This window comes from Cibotium barometz, chromosome 56 (assembly GCF_041138505.1).
Source record: "Cibotium barometz isolate CiBa-2024 chromosome 56, ASM4113850v1, whole genome shotgun sequence".
Lineage (NCBI taxonomy): Eukaryota > Viridiplantae > Streptophyta > Polypodiopsida > Cyatheales > Cibotiaceae > Cibotium > Cibotium barometz.
In genome coordinates, this window is record NC_141101.1 from 5,914,009 (window position 1) to 5,935,590 (window position 21,582).

At 43.9% G+C, this 21,582-nt stretch overlaps 1 protein-coding gene across 1 annotated transcript in view; it reads right to left on the reverse strand.

The window, feature by feature from the left end:
* The window catches only part of LOC147606832 (uncharacterized), a 46,248-nt gene extending 27,052 nt beyond the window's left edge, over nt 1-19,196 (reverse strand). The window contains exons 1-2 of the mRNA XM_086791559.1: nt 18,767-19,196; nt 7,072-7,209 (exon numbers count right to left, since the gene is read on the reverse strand). Of these exons, the coding sequence (XP_086647685.1) occupies nt 7,072-7,209; nt 18,767-19,084 (456 nt within the window). The 5' untranslated portion in view covers nt 19,085-19,196. The remainder of the gene's footprint in view (nt 1-7,071; nt 7,210-18,766) is intronic.
* Nucleotides 19,197-21,582: the final 2,386 nt, after the last annotated feature.

Here is a 21,582-nt window from a genome sequence, read left to right on the forward strand (position 1 = left end):
GGTGGCAAGCCCAAGACTTCCCAGCCGGCTTCTCCCAAGGCTAACACCTCGGGGGGCAAAAGCCAGAACCAGACGGGGTCTTCCCCAGGACAGAGCCCGGGAGCCTCTGGCTCCAAGAACTCGAACAATGCGTCTAAGCTTACTCCAGACCAGAAAGCGGAGGCAGGCAAGACAGGTGGCAAGTTGAGTGCTGAGGAGCTTGCTCAGTACAAGAAGGAGGGTAGATGTTACTTTTGTCACACAAAAGGACATACTTCTCGGGATTGTCCGAAGAAGCCTCCAAAGCCCGCCGCCGCCTCCACAGCTTCCGTGGTGAGCACAGCTCCCACACAGACCCCAGTGGCTACCCCTAGTTCTTCAACCCCCGGTGCTTCAGTTGGAGCAATTATTAGCCGGGAGCTCGAAGATAAGCAGAAGGGCGCCCATGACCAGGAGTATGAGCGCAACGAATTGCTCAAGTCCTTTGGCTACATAGGTGGCCAGAGAGTCGTCGTCTTGTTTGACAGCGGCAGCACGGAGGATGTGATCACGGAAGAGGCCGCTAGGCGTGCCCGTTTCGAGCTAACTCCGGTGGACAAACAAGTGGAGGGTTTTAGCACAGGTATGACAACGAGCGTCAAGTATGAAGCTCTAGGTGCTAAGTTAGTAATTCAGGGCATAGAGTTTGTGCGTGACTTTATGGTTGCCCCTCTTGTAGGAGGGGCAGACATAATTTTGGGGATCCAGTGGTTTCACAAGTTTCTCCCTGATGTCAAGTGGGACAAGCACACGTTCCAGATTGATCGGAATGTGTCAAACACCCCTGTGACCATTAAGTGTGAGCCAAGTATTCCAAACTTTCCGCTCATAAGCCACTTGCAGGCTAAGCGAGCAGTCAGGAAAGGCGCACAGTGTGCGATGATTTACATCCAGACAGCCCAGACGGTGGCCAGTGCTTCCGAGAAGTACTCGGTTCTCCATGAAAAGTTCCAGAAAATTTTTCTTCGGGACAGTCTCCCTCCCCAGCTTCCCCCGTCCAGACCGGAGGATCACAAGATTGATCTCCTCCCAGGCTCGGAACCCCCGAGCAAGTTTCCGTATCGCCTTTCTAAGGCAATGGAATCGGAGTTGGACCGCCAACTCCAAGAATTGTTGCAAGCTGGCTTCATCCGCCCCAGCGTGTCGCCATTTGCAGCACCGATCTTATTTGTCAAGAAGAAAGATGGGTCTTCTCGGTTGTGTGTCAATTATCGTGCACTCAACAAGCTGACGATCAAGAGCAGATTCCCGATGCCTCGAATTGACTATATTCTCGAGAGGCTGAATGGAGCTAAGGTGTTCTCTAAATTGGATTTAAAGAGTGGGTACCACCAGGTTCGGATTGTTGAGGGGGACATCCCCAAGACAGCTTTCCGTACAGAACGGGCCCACTATGAATTTGTGGTCATGCCATTTGGTTTGACGAACGCCCCAGCTACATTTAACCGCATGATGATGCGTATTTTCCGGGAGTTGATTGGAGTGTGTGTGTTCATATTTCTGGACGACATACTCATATTTTCAGCTACAGTTGAGCAGCATGACATTGATGTGGAGAAAGTCCTTAAGTTGCTGGAAAGCAACGAGCTCTATATCAATGAAAAGAAGTCAGAATTTTATCTGTTCCAGGTACATTACTTGGGATATATAATCAGTGCCGAAGGCATTCGACTTGATCCGGCTAAAGTGGCCGAGATTGTTAACTGGGAAGTACCTCAGACTGCTTATGACATTCGATCATTTGTGGGTATATGCCAGGCATATTCCACCCACATTGACAAGTTTTCCGATCTCTCGGCAGACCTCACCGATCTGCTAAAGGGAGTGAAAACAAGGAGGCAAAAGATTCGAATGACTCCACGAGCGTTGGAGGCATTCCAGAACCTCAAGGTAGCTTTGTCAGAAGCGCCTTGTCTAGCCCTTGCCTCGTGGGACGAACCATTTCAGGTGATCACCGATGCGAGTAACATCGCAATTGGAGGTGTATTGCAACAGAATGGTCATCCAGTAGCTTACATGTCTCGTAAGTTACTGCCCGCCGAAAAGAATTACTCAGTCTATGATCGTGAACTCCTAGCAGTCATTCAGGCCTTGAAACATTGGAAACATTTCTTGTATGGCCGTGACTTCGAGGTTCGCACTGACCATCAGGCGTTGCGCTGGATTCAGACGATGCCCAGTGCACAATGGAGTGATCGACAGCACCGCTGGAGTCAGATATTCCAGCAGTTCGGTGGTATGATTGAGTACCTTCCAGGAAAGGCCAATCCAGTGGCCGATGCTTTGAGCAGGAAGGGACAAGTATCAGCGATTCAGCCCACTAGACTGGACCTTGTTGGTACAGGACTAGAAGACATGAAGCACACGTACGCGGATTCCGAGGAATTCGGTACTCAGTGGGAACAGGCATTGGATGCCACAGGACCATGCCATTTTCTGATACGCGATGGTTGGCTTTACTACAAAGGCCGACTGTGTGTCATGAAGTCATTCCGGGCAGCTCTTCTCCATGATGCCCATGACGCCATTACAGGTGGTCATAGGGGCATGAATTCGACTCTGGAGAAATTAGAACGGCAATACTATTGGCCAAAGATGAGGCGTGATGTGTTTACTTATGTACAACGCTGTGACATTTGTCAAAAGGTGAAAGCTCCTCGTGGAAAGAAGATAGGGTTGTTACAGCCTTTGCCAATTCCTGAGGGTCCTTTCCAAGACATTTCGATGGACTTTGTCACAAATCTGCCTCCCAGTCCGAGTAAGCGTAATACACAGTGTTTGACTATTGTTGACAGGTTCAGCAAATTTGTGATGCTTATTCCTTGCAGGGCCAATGTGACCGCCGAGGATGTTGCCCAGCTCTTCATTCGGCATTGGTACCCGATTGGTGGGATTCCTAGGACCATAGTGTCAGACCGAGATGCCAAGTTTACCAGTCATTTTTGGAGAGCATTGTTTGATAATTTTGGTACTAAGTTGAATTTTTCCAGTGCATTCCACCCACAGACAGATGGCCAGACAGAAATATACAACCAGTTGGCCTTTGATGTGCTGAAGTGTTATGTCCACGATCAACAAGGTAAGTGGGAATCGTTTTTGCCTTTAGTTCAAGCTGTTCTGAATGACTCTTTTTCTTCAGCTATTGGCAGGACTCCATATGAGGCAGCGTTTGGAAGACCTTTCCAGTCGTTGTTAACCAGGACGTCGTCTTCAGTACCGGAGGCGAACAGAGTGACGGAGTCTTACCAGGAGATCCTAGAGTCTGTTAAAGACAGATTGGCTAAAGCGCAAGAGGCCTACACTCGACAGGCCAATAAAGACCGAAGGGACATGAAGTTTTCGGAAGGAGATTGGGTATATCTTCGGATTATGAAGCAAAGATTGAAGCAGGTGGGCAAGCGATGCCCAAAGTTGTCTTTCAGGAGCTTCGGACCATTCCCCATCCGGAAAAAGATTAATGAGGTGTCTATGCAGTTAAAGCTACCTCCGAGTTGGACTATGCACGATGTATTTCATGTCAGTTGGTTGAAGCCATATGCAGGTCCACCCCCTTCAGAGGTCAAAGACGAAGCGGAACCAGACATCATTGATGAAGCTGAGGTAATGGTTCCAGAACAGATCCTTCTGCACCGTTTCAAGCATGGCTCAGGCCGAAGACTACGACAGTTCCTCACGAAGTTTCAAGACCGAGGAACTCATGAAGCGGTATGGCTCGACAAGGAATTTTTCGAAGACTATCCGGCTTTATTGACGGATTATTTGGAGGCTATGCAGCTTCCGTCAAGTTAAGCAGAAGGGGATGTCACGTGCATCCCGCACTTGGATGCCACGTAGACATTCTGTACAGAAGGTGCAGGACCTGGGATGGTGAACTGGTCCCATGTGAGCCCAGTCCGGGACGAGTCAGCCAGGGATCCATCTCAGTCGTCCGAGGTCAGGTGTGCATTGTCCTGCACATGAGTCCAAGGTCAGGTGTGCATTGTCCTGCACATGAAGCAGTGCCAGTCCGCGCTGTGAGTCTCCCTCTGGAATGATGTCGGATGTGCTGTGTATCTGGTTTGCAACTGGATGCCAGACATCTGTAGGCAGGTAGTTTGCATGTAGAGATGGGGTCAGCCCATAGGGCTACCCCAGGACAAGGGTTTGCATGTGCATACTTAGATGGGCATGGGGGAGGTATAGAACCACCCCCAAGGGGCCAGGAGGGCCCAAGACGTTGCCCACCAGCCAAGGCAAGGGCTGGAGGGGCAGTCGGCCAGCTCCAAAGCCTCTGGACAGGCAGCCGACAGAGGGTAAAGACCCTAGAACAGAAGGCGGCCAGGTGTAGGGGCAGTCCCCACACCTCTGCGTTGAATGCCCAGCAGCCAGGGTGCTGTCCCAGGGTCATGCGCAGGCTGGACAGGGGCTAAACCAGTGAGAAAACACTTTATTGAGTGTGAAAGTATTTTAATGATGAAACTCAGTCGTGGGTGCTTCCTGAAACCAGCCGACTGCATGAAGGGAGGGGTATAAATACCCCAGCCCATAATCCATGTTACCATCTCATAATTCACCAAGAGCCTCAAGCATTCAAGGGCCAGGACAGCCAAGGGTTTGCTAAAGCTAAGGGGTGAAGGACTGAAGGTCAAGGGCAGGTTTTCCAGCCAAGAAAAGGTCAAGTACTTTGTATTTGTTTCAGATTTACATCATTCTAATAAAGCAAATACACCATCCGTGGTGGGGGCCCTACAGAGGGTAATTGGGACCCAATACTGTGTCCTTCTCCATCTCCCCCTTCTCTCTCTATTTTCTGCACATCGTCTTTCAGTTTTGTGCATTAATTCCGTCGCGAAAAGAGTGCTGTTTTCTGAGTTTTGAAGTACCGATCCTTCTCCGAAGCTTCCGCATATTACACATAAGCACGTACAAGGCTAGATTGGTAGCCAAAGGATATGCGCAAACATATGGCATTGATTATGAGGAAACTTTCAGCCCAGTTGCGAAGATGGCAACAGTGAGAGTTGCGATAGTAGTGGCTGCGTCAAAGCAATGGTCTTTACATCAGATGGATGTAAAGAATGCATTCTTGCATGGGGATTTGCAGGAAGAGGTGTATATGTTGCATCCACCTGGTTATGAGGATGTGAGTCACCACGAGCATGTTTGCAGGTTGAAGAAAGCCTTGTATGGCTTAAAACAAGCACCAAGAGCATGGTCTGACAAGATTTCTCAATATCTTGTCACTATTGGCTTTCATGTAGCCAATGCAGATTTCTCGCTGTATGTGAGACAGAGAGGTTGTGCTTGTTGTCATCTATGTAGATGACCTGATCATTACGGGAGACCATGATGCAGAGATCTTTGATGTAAAGATCTTGCTTAGACAGAAGTTTGAGATGAAGGATCTGAGGGAGCTCGGATATTTCTTGAGCATCGAGGTGATTAGGTCACCACATGGTATTGGATTACTGCAGAGACAGTATGGCTTGGACATGTTGTCCAAGTATGGTATGACACGCTGTAAGCCTCTCTCAGTGCCATTGGATCAGAATGGCAAGTTGAGTGCAGATTCAGGAGAGATTTTGGAGGATCCTACTATGTATAGGTGCATAGTAGGAAGCTTGATCTACATGACGGTCACCAAGCCAGATTTGAGCTATGCTGTTGGGTTGGTGAGTCAGTTTATGCACGTTCCTCGGAAGCCGCATTTGGATGCATTGAGACGCATACTGAGGTATGTGAGGTCTACTTTGCATTGTGGACTATTTTATGAAACTGGGACAGAGATATGTGTACATGGGTACACAGATGCTGATTGGGCTGGTAGTATCTCAGATAGGAGATCTACTAGTGGCTTCATGTTTTCTTTGGGGAGTGCTGCTGTGACTTGGAGCAGCAAGAAGCAACCTACGGTTACTCTATCCAGTACAGAGGCCGAGTACAGAGGTGCTGCTATGGCAGCATGTGAGGTAGCTTGGTTGAGAAAGCTACTTGCAGATTTGGGTCTATCAGTGGATAGACAAGTTGTCATTTTCTGTGACAACATTAGGAGTATACAGTTGGCCAGGAATCCAGTTTTTCATGCTCGCACGAAGCATATAGAGGTCCACTACCATTTTGTCAGAGAGAAGGTTTTGGCAGGAGACGTTGACCTTGTTTATGTCAGCACACAAGATCAGGTCGCTGACATCTTCACCAAAGCATTGGGTACAGAGAAGCTCCGCAGATTCAGGGCTTCACTTGGTGTACATAAGATGGAGTTGAGCTCGAGGGGGAGTATTGAGATATCGAGCTCATCTAGTGAGGCGGTGGACACTAATGACCCGCCTGAGGGATAGGCCCCACACTTACACCACTGGCATGGTTGGTGAGATCATGGGTGATATGCGGCCAGTGGGATGACAGGTTGTGTGACAGCCATTCTAGAGACTGACATAGTTATAGCGCCAGCTCATTTAGTTGGGTTCACACTATAGAGAACCCTAGTATGTATTTGGTTGAGTACCTTTTCATATCGTGTGTACTCTTATCTTTGTATATAGTGTGTACTCTTATCTTTTCATATAGTGTGTACTCTTATCTTTTCATATCGTGTGTACTCTTATGTATATGGTGTGTTGAGTGTTGTGTGAAGAAGAAGAGATTTTCAGCCTCTCACCTTGTGTGTTCTCTTTTAAGGTTTTGTGAGTGTGTGTGTACTTGCAAGAGCTCAAGCTCTCTTCTCCCTTGCATCTTTTCATCATAAGCCGCATAGGGATGTCAAACTTTGAGACCCTCCTAGATAGCTCCATCATCCAGCAAATAGGCCATCAGCAGAAGAAAGAAGAGAAGAAGGATCGGATTGACTACACCTTTACAGAGTTTGATAAGCATAAAACTCAAACTCAAGCAAACAAATATACTAAGTACTCGAGAGCAAAGCACATGGTTAGAACAATCACCTCCAAAACATACAAATGTTTACACTAAGCTCTTCTACTAAAGGCACTCCAAATTGCAAAATCACACTGGCTTTGCAGAAATGGGTCATTTATGTCACAATATGAAAGAAAAATTGTGCGCAAAAATACATACGTAATCAAGCTCTCCTTCTTCCCACATATCAATCTTCAATGTATGGTTACGGGCTGTGAAGTAGTAGTCCCATGTGACCCTGTAAGCAGTAGCAAAAATGTACAGATCCATGCAAGTCCAACTGACAGGCTCACGAGTCTGCCAAAAGAGAGAAAAAAACATGAGCCAATCTCGAACAAAGTTTGAGAAACAAAGGTCACATTTCATCTACTATCATAATTCTTTCATAATACACAAAACAATTCACAAGAAGACCAAGATTTGAGATCCATGCCAAGAAGTCACAATAAATTTTGCGTTTTGGTACGGCACCACAGAGAGCCATTGTTGCATGAAAAGAAGCTCCATTGTGTAGTAGCTGCTAGCCTGGGTCTTACTTTCCTTTGCTGCACCCTCAACCCTAATCTTTCATTTCTTGCTCCATTTACCTGGTCTCACTCGATTATGTTAAACCTCTCTCGGTCCCTTCTTTTCTAACACAATTTTCTCTTCCCTTAGTCACCATGTTGTTCTCCACACAACCCCCGCACACACTTCCCTTTTTTTTGCCCAAGATAGAAAATTTACCAACTGCAAGACAATCTCACGAGACAAAAGAGGAAGCTGATTGCTCATGCTTTTATTGAGCAACTTTGGTGCTCAATTAATAGGCTAGGAAATGAGCAAATTAGATGGATAGAGCTTTGCCCACTTTATTGAAGTTTATTTATTATGAATGTGACACTTTGTAAGGTCCAATCATGCAAAATTAATTGTTTTGTCACGCTAGAAAGCCCCTTTACTACATTGGTAAATAAATTGGAAATTCGTCATTCCTCATCTGTGTTGACTAGGTTAACAACTGGCTCAAACATGAGAAAAGATGTGGGGCCATGTTAACCATGCCTGAGGTAAAACCAGCCAAAAAGAAAAAAAAGAGATTTAAAATTCCCCTTCAGCCCACCATATGTAAACAATACTTCAATAGGCAAGGTGAAAATACCAGCTTTGCAGAGGTGCTCAGGAGGATAGGACGATTAATATGCAAAGCCCTCAAAGCAAGGCGACTTGAAATTCAGCATCTGTAAAAACAATCTTGCTTCCGTCTCTTGCTCATTTTTTTTCATATGAGAAGCCACACAGCAATCTTCAGCTATCTAGACCCACATGATCCCTAAAATACCAACCTCTCAGCACAAAGTGGAGGCAGCCCAACTGACAACAAATATAAACAGTTTTGAAGTCTTCCGAGTCCAGTGCAGCACATTCCATTTACTTCTAGAATTCTTATTAGTAAAACATATACTCTACCTAAAAGGGGTAGCGTGTTTCTTTCTGTGCGATGCCTTGCAAAAGAGTAGGTAGGCATTCATTTTGCTTATGCATGAGCTGAATCAACATACCAACGTGATCAAAGCTAGTTTACATTCATGTATGGCAACCCAAAACTCCTAGAAGTATCTCCCTACAAAAGAGAGCCAATATCCTCATTTAAGAGAATCCAACATAATGGGAGTGCTCACGCAAGAGCCATGCGTTATGCTGGAGCATACACACATTCTTGGAATATTTCAAGATCAAGACTAGGTTGACTTTAGGATTTTGAGAAAAGATGTTCAATTGCCCTTAGAATGTAAAGAGACTCTTATTATTAGCATGCAATCACAATTATAAAGGTAGCAAACCGAATGTAAAGAGACTCTTATTATTAGCATGCAATCACAATTATAAAGGTAGCAAACCATTTAAAATGTCCAGTGTAGGTGCAAGGAGCACCATGTTGGAGAGAAGGTGCAGCCAAGCACAAGAACCCACACACACACACACACACAAGTAAAGTCAACAAGGAAAGGCACAAACTGTAATGTATTGGATAAAGTGCCAAAGTGCAATATTCGTAAACTTACAGGTGAAATAAGGGCAAGTTCACATGCATAAGAGCTGGGGGGGGGGGGGGGGGCGGGGGACCCTCTTACGGAGGGTAAAAAGTACCCAGCTGGTCCTACTGGTGTTCACCCATCACTACCCTTTTGCATCTGCATCTGCATGTGGCAACAAATCCCCCCCGGAGTAATGAAGTGAACATGTACAAGGATGGCTGATCCATCCTCAAAAGGCAATTGTAACTATTTGGCCCTCCTAGCTCTTTTCACATGATGGAACCATGCCCGGACATTGGACAAGTTGAAGAAGCCGTGGGGACAGAAACCATAAGGTTTGCTTAAGAAAAAGCACTAATCTTGGTCAAAAAGCAAAAAGTCAAAACTAAATTGACTATTAGCCAAGGATATCATTGGCAAGAGGAAAAGCTAAAAGCCGATCTTCCAAAAAGCAGCTCCACAGCCAAAAAGCAAGGCCCTGAAGCTAGAAAAGCAAAACAAGAACTTTTGACTAAAGTTAAGTTTTATTATTAAAAAGCAAAAAGGAAAAAGCAAAGAGTAAAAAGGTAAAAGCAACGCATGGATAAGCTTTTAGCAAAAAGAAGGGCCCTCTTCAAGTATAAAAGAAGCATGAGCCTCTCTTGAGCATCAAGTGGAAGAACCACCTCTTTATCACGTTGCAATCTTCGTTGAAACATGGAGATCATCTTCTCCATCATTATCTACTTGATCATGAACCAAATCAAGGAGTTTTTCATTGTTGCCCACTGATTCATAGCACCTCCATCAACTGTTGTGCCACATCATCACCTATCCGTACGATTGTATAGATCCGTACAGCCATATGAAACTGTATGAACAACTGGGAAATTTTCCGCCCTCTGTTCTCTGCCTGATCCCTGCTGATAGAATCGCCAGAATTGATTGCTACGCCACCTGAAGAGCTGCCACCTACAGAACTGCTGCTGAAAAGCATCCTTCTTACAACATGTTTTTGACTGAAGCACATGTTTTTGGCTGGATAGAGCTGTAAACAGCCACATGTGGCAGCGTGCACACCTACATAGGTTGGTCGCATGTTTGTACAAGTTTCCAGACATCATCGTTGATTCTATGAGCTGCCCAAGTGCTGAAAACAGGGAGTACAGGGCTGGACAGCAGGTATATAAGAAAAGCAACGAGGTTCATCGTGTGCTTTTATGGTGCTTTCCATCCCAAAACTTACATAGGGGTTGCCCGCTATTGGACAAGTGGAGATTCAGAGATGTTTTGGACAGCTTGGTCGTGGAAAGCAGGTTGCTTTTGTGGACCAAGGGTGTTTTCCATATCCACATGTTACTTCAGAGAGTTCTTGTCACAGGAGTGAGATTTTGAAATATTTTATTATCCAATTTTTGTAAAAAGAAAGCTTGTAGAGCAAGCTTGGGCTAAAATAGCCATGTAATCTATTTTTGATGGAATAAAAATACTATAAAAATACTGAAGCGAGGATGCTTTTGGGCACACGCTTGGGGGGAAAGTTTGGACCCAATCTGGTGTTCTCTCTCGTTTTTTGTATTTTTCTGCACACACTTCCCGAGGCCTGTGTTTTCTCATTTCAATTCTATTGCGAAAAGCATATTGCTTTTATGGCTAAAGGCTAATTCGGAGAGATCCGTCATGGAAAAAAGGTTGATGTGACTTGGACTGGATTTGGATTTGGATATTGGATCTAGTACTAGCCCAGTGAGAGATTCTTGTGGGTCATCCCCGTGGTGTGCTCAGCATCAGAGATCTCGTGCATCAACATCGACTTGGATATACTTACATCGGCATATTTGTTTGCTTTTGTATTCATTGATATATTGATCCTAGCCAACGTGCCCGTGGATTGTTCCTGAATAAATTCCTGAAAGGAGGCGGGGCCTGTTCCCGCTCAGTGTGGTGTATTGTGCAAAGTTCCCTAATCCCTTCTCTCTATCCCTCTCTCTCTATATTTTTATCTCTTGTGTACGTGGTTGAGTCTCTCATGGCACGCCCCACTGGACTTGCAGCAACAAGCCCAAAGCTTTGTGGAAAGATTAGACCTTTTCATGAGGAAGTACCTTCGTGAACAAATCTGCCAAGTTATCATGTGTAGGCACATATACCAAGCTGATCTATCCTACAGAGAGTCTTTCCTTGACATAGTGATAATGCACCTCAATATGCTTAGTGCATGCATGAAACACGAAGTTCCTCGCAACTGCAAATGCACTCTGACTATCAGTAAAGATAATAATGGAGGATTGTTGTCCTACATCCAAATCAGCCATAAGGTGTCTGAGACAAATACACTCAAGTGTCGCTGTAAAAGATGCCCTGAACTCAGCTTCAAGGTTGGAAGTGCCACTATTGGTTGCTTCTTGCTGAGCCATGATATACATGATCCACCAAGACGAAAGAAAAAGGCACTAGTGGACACTCTAGTGTCATTGTGTTGGGATAAATTCTTTTCATGGCTCCCTTTATTGGGATGGATTATATCCATGGAGATTTCTTTCTTGGACGAGATTATGATATCTGGACTTATGGGACTGTTTTTGTCTCACCCATTTATCTTGGGACATGATTTTGATATTGGTATTATGGAGACTTATTTAGTCTCGCCCATTTCTTTGGGACATGGATTCTTCAGTTATATTGGATTTTTGAGACTATCTCGTCTCGCCCAATCGATGGGACATGATTATATCTTGAATATATGGCTTAAAGCTTAAAGTTGCGGACAACTTTTAAGAAGCTGGGGAGGATGTCACCAGCCTGGACATTTCCCAGTCTGAAAGGGGTCTAGTGGACTCCAGGATGTTTAAATATTTGGAAAGTACAAGCTTTGGGAATGGGGGATTATCCTAGAATACAAAGGACCACACTCCTAAAATTTAGGAGAGTTGCTATTTTTGGCCCGACTCCGATGGAAATTCTGTTCGCGTCATTACATCTAGAATTGAGCAGATACTGACAGTTGGCAAAGTGCCTATGACAGAATGTCTACCAGTTGGGATATTTTTAGAGGTAAAGATTATGGAAGGACCCATCTCTTACATTGGGACATGTGGCAAGAAAGTGGACCAAAGTGAGACAAGTGGCCTGACACTTGTTAGAAAAAGGGATCAAAGTGAGACAAGTGGCTGTACCAACCATTGTACCTGCTGTACCGGCTGAATGGAGAGTGGTACTGGCTGTACCAACTCTATCGCATGCTTTTTGCGAAGAATCAGTACCCACACGGAGGTATATAGATTATATTGTTGGCTCGGCATTGAAGCGCTATAAGAAGTCACCAATGTCCAAGAGAGTTCTTGAGGAGACACAAGCTTTGATGGATGCTAAGAAGTGCTTTTTCTGTACTGAGGAGGAACATGTCTTTCTGTTAGATAAAGATAGGACTGATTTCCTACGTGAGTACCAAGATTGTTTTACCGAGTCATTGCCAAGAGAACTTCGTCAAGAAAAGCTAGAAGATCATGCTATTGATCTTATTCCAGAGAGTACCCCACCAAATAGACCGCCGTACTGTGTTAGTGCAACCCAACAAGAGGAAATTATGAGCCAGTTGTTGAAAAAGGGGTTGATTCAGCCTAGCTCATCACCCTTTTGCTCACCTGTGCTCGTAGTGCAAAAGAAAGATGGTTCTTAGCGCATGTGTATTCACTACAGGGCGCTAAACAAGAACACCATTAAGAAATGATTCCCTATTCCGAGGATCGATGACATATTAGACCGCTTATAGGGCTCCACAGTCTTTAGTCGGATAGACTTGAAAAGCGGGTATCATCAGATACGCATTAGACCCGAGGATGTGCATAAGACAGCATTTCGGACCACCTTTGGGCTATATGAGTTCATGGTCATGCCCTTTGGCTTGACAAATGCTCCTACCACCTTTAACAGGATGATGGATAGGATTTTCCAACCTCATAGAGCGTTTGTGTGCACATTCTTTGATGATATGATTGTGCATTCACGCTCAAAGGAAGAGCATGTCAGAATACGCAGCGGAGATGATGACCAAATCTGGGAACACGAGCAAACGCAATGCAAAAAAACAGCACGAGAGAGAGAGAGAGAGAGAGGCGTTAACTCTGCTCTATATACACAAAGAAGATCCCGAATAATGATACAACAATGGCAAGGGGCTGTGGGGCCATTTTATATGGCCCCAATGATGCAGTCGGCCTATAGAAGGGCAGCCGACAGGCCCTGAACCCTCTTCCCGAACAATCCACCAACCAACAACACAAGTCCCCCTCTTGCTCACACAACTCCCAAGAACTATCAAGAGCCTATGGCTCTGATACCATGTTAGAATACGCAAAAGATGACCAAATCTGGGAACACGAGCAAATGCAATGCAGAAAAACAGCACGAGAGAGAGAGAGAGAGAGGCGTGTAACTCTGCTCTATATACACAAAGAAGATCCCAAATAATGATATAACAATAGCAAGGGACTGTGGGGCCGTTTTATATGGCCCCAATGATGCAGTCAGCCTGTAGAAGGGCAACCGACAGGCCCTGAACCTCCACGACCAGCCAAGACAGCTAGTCGGCCAGCACATGTGAGAGGTCGTGGACCTGAAGCATCTGTCGGCCAGCTCATGGGCCCTCCTGCCAACACTGGGCATCCACCCAAGCCAAGAAAAATGAAAAAAATATGGGAAAAAATACGGGGAGTGAGGAAAAATGAGAAAAGCACCTACAAGGGCGAGCACACCCACAACAGAGGCCCTGGTGTCTCATAAAGACAGGAGATGACTTCTAACAGAGCATAGGAAGCATTTGGCCATTGTGTTTGAAAAACTCCAGAAGCATAGTTTGGTCATTAATGGCAAGAAGAGTGAGTTCTTCTTGGAAGAGATACACTTCTTGGGGCATATCGTGTCTAAAGATGGAGTCCATATGGATCCTTTGAAAGTGGAAGCAATTCTCAATTGGCCAGATTTGAGGACCGTGCATGATGTACGTAACTTTTTGGGATTGTGTTCCTATTACAGGCGGTACATACGATATTTTGCTGAGATTACTTCGCCCCTTCATGCTTTAACAAAGGGAACTCCGTTTCGATGGGCTGATCGGGAAATTGCAGCCTTTAAAAAGCTTACTTCGGATCCCGTATTGGTATTACCGGATCTCCGAAAGGCTTTTGTTGTCAAGTGTGATGCATGTGGAAACAGGATTGGGACAGTTCTCATGCAGGAAGGACATGTGATAGCCTATGAGAGTCGTCTATTACAGAATGCCGAGAAGCATTTACAGGTTTATGAGAAAGAGATGTTGGCTGTAATTCATGCTCTTTCTACATGGAAACACTATTTGCTTGGGACTAATTTCACTGTGCAGACAGATCATCAGACCTCGCGTTATTTCCTCACACAAACTAAACTTTCTGAGAAGCATATGAGATGGGCCAACTTTTTATCTATGTTCCACTTTCAGATTGTACATGTGGAAGGCAAAAAGAATGTTGTGGCAAATGCTTTGTCACGCAAGCCACGAGTCTCAGCAGTTTCACTTGCTTATCATCATGAGCTTGATGAGATGAAAGAGCAGTATGCCTAGGATGAGGATTTTGGAAGGGTCTATGATCAAATGTCTAAGGGTGACCGGCATGATAATTATACTCTTAGGGATGGCTTTTTGTTGATGCATGGTAGACTGTGTGTTACCAGGCAGGTACGACTTAAGGTTATGATTGAAAGTCATGCTCCGCCGTATGCAGGCCATAAGAGGTATTGATGCCACGGTAAAGGCAGTTGAGGCTTTCTTTTATTGGCCAACCTTGAGAAGAGATGTTAATGCTTTTGTTAGGCAATGCATCGTATGTCAGAAGGTGAAGTATGACCGTCAGAAGACACCAGGGTTACTTCAGCCTTTACCTATTCCAGATAGACCATAGGAGAGCATTGCCATGGATTTTATTTCCGACACCAGGGTTACTTCAGCCTTTACCTATTCCAGATAGACCATAGGAGAGTATTGCCATGGATTTTATATTTGATCTTCCGAGGACACAAACGGGGAATGATGGCATTTGGACTATCATATGCAGGTTCGGAAAGCACGCTCATTTCATTCCCGTGCGCAAGAAGATCAAAGTTGATCACATGGTGAAGTTGTTCATGGCAAACATCTTCAAGTATCATGGTATGCTTTCGTCTATCATTAGTGACCGTGATACACGGATGACGAGTTTATTTTGGAGAGAGTTGTTTGACAACATGGGTACAACTCTCAAGTTTTCATCGTTTCATCCACAGACAGATGGGCAGTCGGAAGAGGCTAATTCCACAGTGTTAGATCCTCTCAAGTGTTATGCGTCAGAGCACAAGCAACAATGGGAAAAGTATCTTCCTTTGGTGGAGTTCGCTTATAACAACACCATCCATATCTCGACGGGCAAGGTGCCTTTTGAGATTGTGGAAGGAGGGAAGAAGGTACCACCCATTTTGCACACAAAGTATAAGATCTTTGAGACTGACCAGTATGTGGAGAACATGAATGAAGGTTATAAGACAGTTAAGTTGGCACTCCAAAAGACTGAGCAAAAGCAAAAGAAGGCAGCAGACCGTCAGAGACGTGCATTAGAGTTTGCATTGGGTGATTGGGTTCTTTTGCGATTTGAGAAAGCTAGGCTCAAAAAGATGAAGAGTAAAGAGCGCTTATTCCCTAAGTTGAGCATGCGCTATTATGGACCTTTTCAGGTTTTGAAAAGATTTAGACCTTTCCGCGGGGATGTGCCTGAGGATGTATCAGATGAGGCTCAGCCGGAAGTTGAGGAACTTGATGAGGTTCTTATTCCAAAGTAGATACTGGCACATAAGGAAAGAAAGGTACGAGGTAAAGTTTCCGTCGCTATCTTGTGAAGTTCAAGAACTATTCACCGATGGATGCGAAGTGGATGGAGGAGGGTGACTTAGCAGATTCACCTCAGGTATTGCAGCTTTATCTCGATGCCTTTAAGTTGGAGCCGACTCTTGCTACGACTCATTCAGGTTCAGCAGAACATGGGTCTGGAGCATTGCCTAATGCTCAAGAGGGGGATAGCATCTCCGCTCCCTTGATACAGACAGGCTCAGATGACATCTAGAGGTCGCTTGGTGGAGCTTTTGTCTCACCCAAAGGTTCTGTCAACCGACAGTACATCTGCTTATGGGACTTCTATGATATGTGTACTAGTCACATTGGATGTTGTGGTTGTGTATGGTTCACACTGGTAAACAACTTGGACTATTACTACACCATCGATTTGTAGTGAATGTTGTTACATATGCATGGCTTAGAGAGATTGGGATGCTGATCTTGCCATTTTGTACATTTCACTTTTAGTTGGATCACCTGGCTGATATCTTACTGTATTGGGTAGCCTTTGTTATCAGTGTGGTTCCGCTTTGGATGTCTTGCTATATCACCAGATTGCAATCGAGGACGCTTGCCATTTTTCAAGAGGGGGTATGTCATGACCCTGTGAAATGGGTGCAGTATAAGTGTGACCATGGTGGTCGGTGTGCAAGATAAAAATTTTAAGATTCATACTTGGGTGGCCGGACAAAAAGGTAATATGTGTGGACAACCCCAAGTGTGAAGGGGGACCAAGGGATTAAAGTTCATAAGGTTTATAACCTTGGGTGGCCCCTAGAAAGTTTTAAAAACCATAAGTGGCTCCTAGGCCACTAGGATAATTAGGGGGGAGGGAGGCTACTGCACTTTTAGAGTACAAGCCTCTCTCTCTATCTCTTGCTTTTGGGAAAAAGAGAGCAATCGGGCAAGAGCTACAGGCGTGGGGCTTTTTCTTTGACTCTTGCTCTTGGAGGGACTGCAGAATTTCGATGAGGCGCTTCATCCTTGAGGAGGCTGGCAAGCAGCGCAAATTGGAAGAGGGATTTTTTTGAAAAAGAAACGCATTCAGCAAGCTGCAGGGCCGCACCTCTTTTATGCTTGCTTTTTAGAAGGACTGTATGCGGGCAACGCAGATTTCACGACTGGTTTCATGAGGGGAATCCCAAAGACTAGCTGTTGTGATGTGCTACAAAACAGGGATATAGATCTCCTTTCTTTCTCTCCCTCTCTCTTTAGCTCTTGAAGAACAGGTTGGCTGCTGGCTGCAGAGCATATACGCACCTACAGATTCTCTCATTGGTTCTCTCTCTCTCTCTCTCTCAGCTGCAAGACAAGAGGGCAGGACAGAACCGGGCTTTTCCTCGTGTCTTTTCTCTCTTGTGGAAAGCGACAAAGACTGTAAGTTTCTCTCTCTCTTTGTGCGCAAGTGGGACTCCAGGTGATGTCTTATGGAGTCTCTCTTTTCACTTGCTCAAGGCTGTTCTAGAGTGGTTCTCTGGCCCTTTGTGAGAGGAAGGGTTTGGCAGTTCAGAGGGTGGAAACAGGACAAGATTGTGGGCTGATTTGGATGAGTTTGTGGACTGTTTTTATGGCTGAGTTTATGGCTATGTGCATGGTTCAGTCAGATGCATATTCAAGGCCACATGGATGTGCAGACTTAGCAGATTAGAGGAGATAACAATGTGGTGTTCTTGGGACACAAGGCTGTGAAACCTCTATGCTAAGAGGTCCTGAGGATTGGCAGATTGGACTTGCAGACATACGGATGGCCATGTTGTAATCATCTAAATCTTTTCCATTGAAATTGAATAAAGAAATACCGAAAGGGGCACCAAGCTTTGGGGCCAACAAGTGTCATTCTCTTTCTTGTTTTGGAGCACTCTAGCTCCTGTTTATTTGTTTATTAGCTGGACTACAATTGGATTGGGTAACTGCTAGTCTACTGCACTTTGGTTTCTACCAGAGACCGGTTTCATCTCACTCACTCTTTACAACTCTCATCACCATGTATCCATTTAGGCCGTCATAGCAACCTCCCTGGTAACCCTCGTAGAGCCCACAGAGCAATACTCAAAGAAGTTTCTTAGTTGGAAGATCCTGACAAAAACAATCTAATGAGTATCCACTTTGATGGTTAATAGAGGACTATGATTCTTGAAGAATTACAGGAAACCCTGAAGCCCTGTTGACTAGAACAAGATTTATATCTCATAGGCAAACAAAATTTACAAGGAGTAGAAAATGACTGGTGGAGCTAGGTAAACAGAAATTCAGATATGAGGTTAGGTTTACCCATCGGTTGACTGATTATAGGCCTGCATGTCTATATAAGTGAAGAGTGTGTGCATAAATGTGTAAAGATCTCTCAGAGTGTGGGTTTAGCTCTGCATCATCTGAGTCCACAATCATGAGTCATGACAAGCCAACGTATCATGCTTGTGATTATGTGTCCTTTTTCCATAGCCTGAACAGCCCAGCATGGTGTAAATACTATCAAATCTTCAGCCAAGTCTGCTTACGTACTTCTTGTCTTGTCATAATCGCTTGACCTGCTGAATTTGACTGAACTGATCTGCCAGTCACTCACATTCCGTGCAGAATTTGACAAGACAGGCATAAAGTTCCCCATATGTCACTATCAGCCTTGAATCTGCTTAACCCATCACCATGAGACTTGGGAATCTGCTCCCCATGTCACTGCTCTGACATCCATAAGGTGCCCTAGGTTGGCCAGATAGCCAAGAAAAAAAAAAGGATGACCTACGAAGTCTGGAAAAACAGCCTCCCTTGGACAATTCCCCACTCCATAAAATTGACAAAGTGGAGGATGTCAGGGGCGATTTTAGATAAATATACATACATACATACATAATACATTCATATACACATATATGTGTGTGTCGCGCGCGCTCTGCTTAATAGTTACAATGAAATTAAGCTGACCAAAAACTTTCAAAGAGATTACGAACAAAAGCAAGACCTGGATGTGCAAGATCCCTCCGTTTTCTGTGTATTCCATGAAGGCCTGGTTGTCGGAGAAGCAAGAGCCCTGCCAGGAGGTAGAGTTCTGGTGGAGGGGGCCGACAACGGACATGAACTGGGGCAACAAATCCACGGCATTGCTGAAGGTGTTGAGGACGGGCCAAGCAATCTGGTGGGGGAGGGCAGGTAGGAGGTCCTTGGGGTGGAAGGGGTATATGGACCACGCCCAAGCACCTGGATTCGCACCCAACATCAGCAGCAGCAACGGCACAAGGGGCCCAAACAGACGGAGGCGTTGAGCCATCGCAGGAATCATCCACAGGAACTCTTGATCGGTAGGCTAATGGCTTCAAAACACCAGGCTGCGTAGACTACCCTTCCTCCTTCCTTGGCCGGCAGTGGTCCGCCATGATAAGGAATGTGCCAATGTCATATTCGCACATTGTACACGTGTTATATCCGTGTGCCTGTGACAAGGCTCTCGAAATTATTTTAACTTAGCCTCACATCAATCCAATTAAAGACGAAATTGTAATTTTGAACAAGCATTGTTATTTTACTTGAATCTAAATATAACTAAATTTGAGGAAGTGTTTTTATTTCATTCTTTAATTTAAGAAAGCTTTTTTCTGAACCTATCTTTTCCCGAACATTGGGGTGTGCAGGCACTGGCCACCACTGGTGTTTGCGCGTGGGGGGGGGGTCATTCCACCAGCCACAATTAAGAAAAACTTGCTGAGATTTTAAGTAGCCCTTATTTTAAGCAATGATTTTTCTTATATTTTAGTTATAAAATCGTTATATTGTAGAGATTTTGAAACAAAAACTAGATAGATTTAAGATTTGTCCTTATTTTGAATGGTTGAAAAATATGTTTTTTTCAAGCACTGGGGGGTTTCAAGGCACCGGCCATGTGACCACACTTGGCCTACTTGAGAATAGCCACCTAGTCTCAAGAGAAAGAGCGCAAGAGAGAGTCGAGAAACAAAAAATCGGAAGCATTACATCAATTTTTCTCACCATTGATTGAATAGGAAATTGCTATTTTGAACAAGCATTTTCCTATCCAATCCTTTTCGTTATGGATTAAACAGGAATTTGTCATTTTGAACAAGCATTTTCTTCACCTTTGATATAGTTATAACTAAATCCTAAACATTTTTTATGAGGATTCCCATCAACTTGAGAAGGCTTTTTTTAAGAGTAAGTTCTCGGCTAAGCTAAACCTATCTTTTCCCAATTTGTTTCACAATTGCACCTTCAATGACCATTTTCAAAACTTCAATGACTTCTGTAAGAGGGCCAAAATAGTCAATTTTACTTGGCTAAACACGTGCCTAGGCATTTCCACTAATCTCTAGATGTCTTCTTCTCACAATTACCATATTCGCCCTCCCAATCACCTTCTCGTGAATCCCCCATTCAATTTTTTCCAATGTCATTAAGTCTATATTGTTAATAGTGGGTTTTGCACAATTTTGTTGGAACACCAAGTTGAATGATTTTTACCATATTTTATCATTACAAATGAAAAGGACAAGGCTTCGCACACATACATTGAGAATTATTATACTAGTTGTGAGAAGAATTGACTTAGCATTTATGCATCACAATTCTTATTGACACCACTTCTCTAAATGACTCCCAAACTTAAAATTTGACTTAGCCATTTATGCAATACACATAATTCACCATTCTCACTAGCATCACTTCTCTAAATGCCTCCCAAACTTAAAATTTGTCTTAGCCATTTATGCAATACACATAATTCACCACTCTAATTGCTAACATCACTTCTCTAAATGACTCGCAAACTTAAAATTTGACTTAGCCATTTATGTAATACACATAATTCACCACTCTAGCTAACATCACTTCTTTAATTTACTCCCAAACTTAAACTTAGTGATGGCAACAATGGTTGCACTAATCTCTTTATTCATGAAGATTTAATGCATCTACTAAGTTACTACCAAAACATGGATGATATGTGTCTACAATAACATAGAGTTTTATTACAATAACTATTACAACATGGATGATATGTATTTGCAACATAGAGTTTTATAACAATAACTATTGTATATTACAACATCAATAGTAAAACAAATGTCAAAAAAAGCATTAATAATGTACTAATATGAAATGTCATGATGCTAATAGTTGTATTGATGTATACTTCAACACTAGGTCTTCCACAATTTTGTTGAAACATGGATTTCAATGCTTTTTTCAATATTTTAGAATTGTAATGAAAAAGACAAGGCTTTAGACATACACAGAGAACCATTGGACTAGTTATAAGAATAATTGACTTGGCCATTCATGCAATATAACAAAACACAAAATTCACCACTCTAATTGACATCATTTCTCTAATTACCTCCATGATGATAGTAATAATCTTCTTTTTTTGTGAAGATTTAATGCATCTACTAACTAGGAATGAAAATTATTGCTGAAACATGAATGATTTGTGTCTACAACATAGGAGTACTTTTACATCAATCTCTTGCATACTACATGGTATTAAAATCCAAAATAAAAGCCTTTTCATAATGGTAGTGTGATAGAAACTCAGCTTGTTGGTCTCTGTATAAAAAATTGTGCCCTCTTTGTTGTTGGGACAAAAAAATTTATATGTAAACTTGCACCTACTTTGGGGCGCTGATAACATGAGTAGGGATGTCATAGCACCTAGTCCATGGCATGCATGATGAAGTTGATGATCTTATCCTTCATGATTGGACAATCTTTGAGGTAAAGTTCGCACTTTTTATATTCTTGTCTTTACTTGTTTTGTTTCAGTGAATT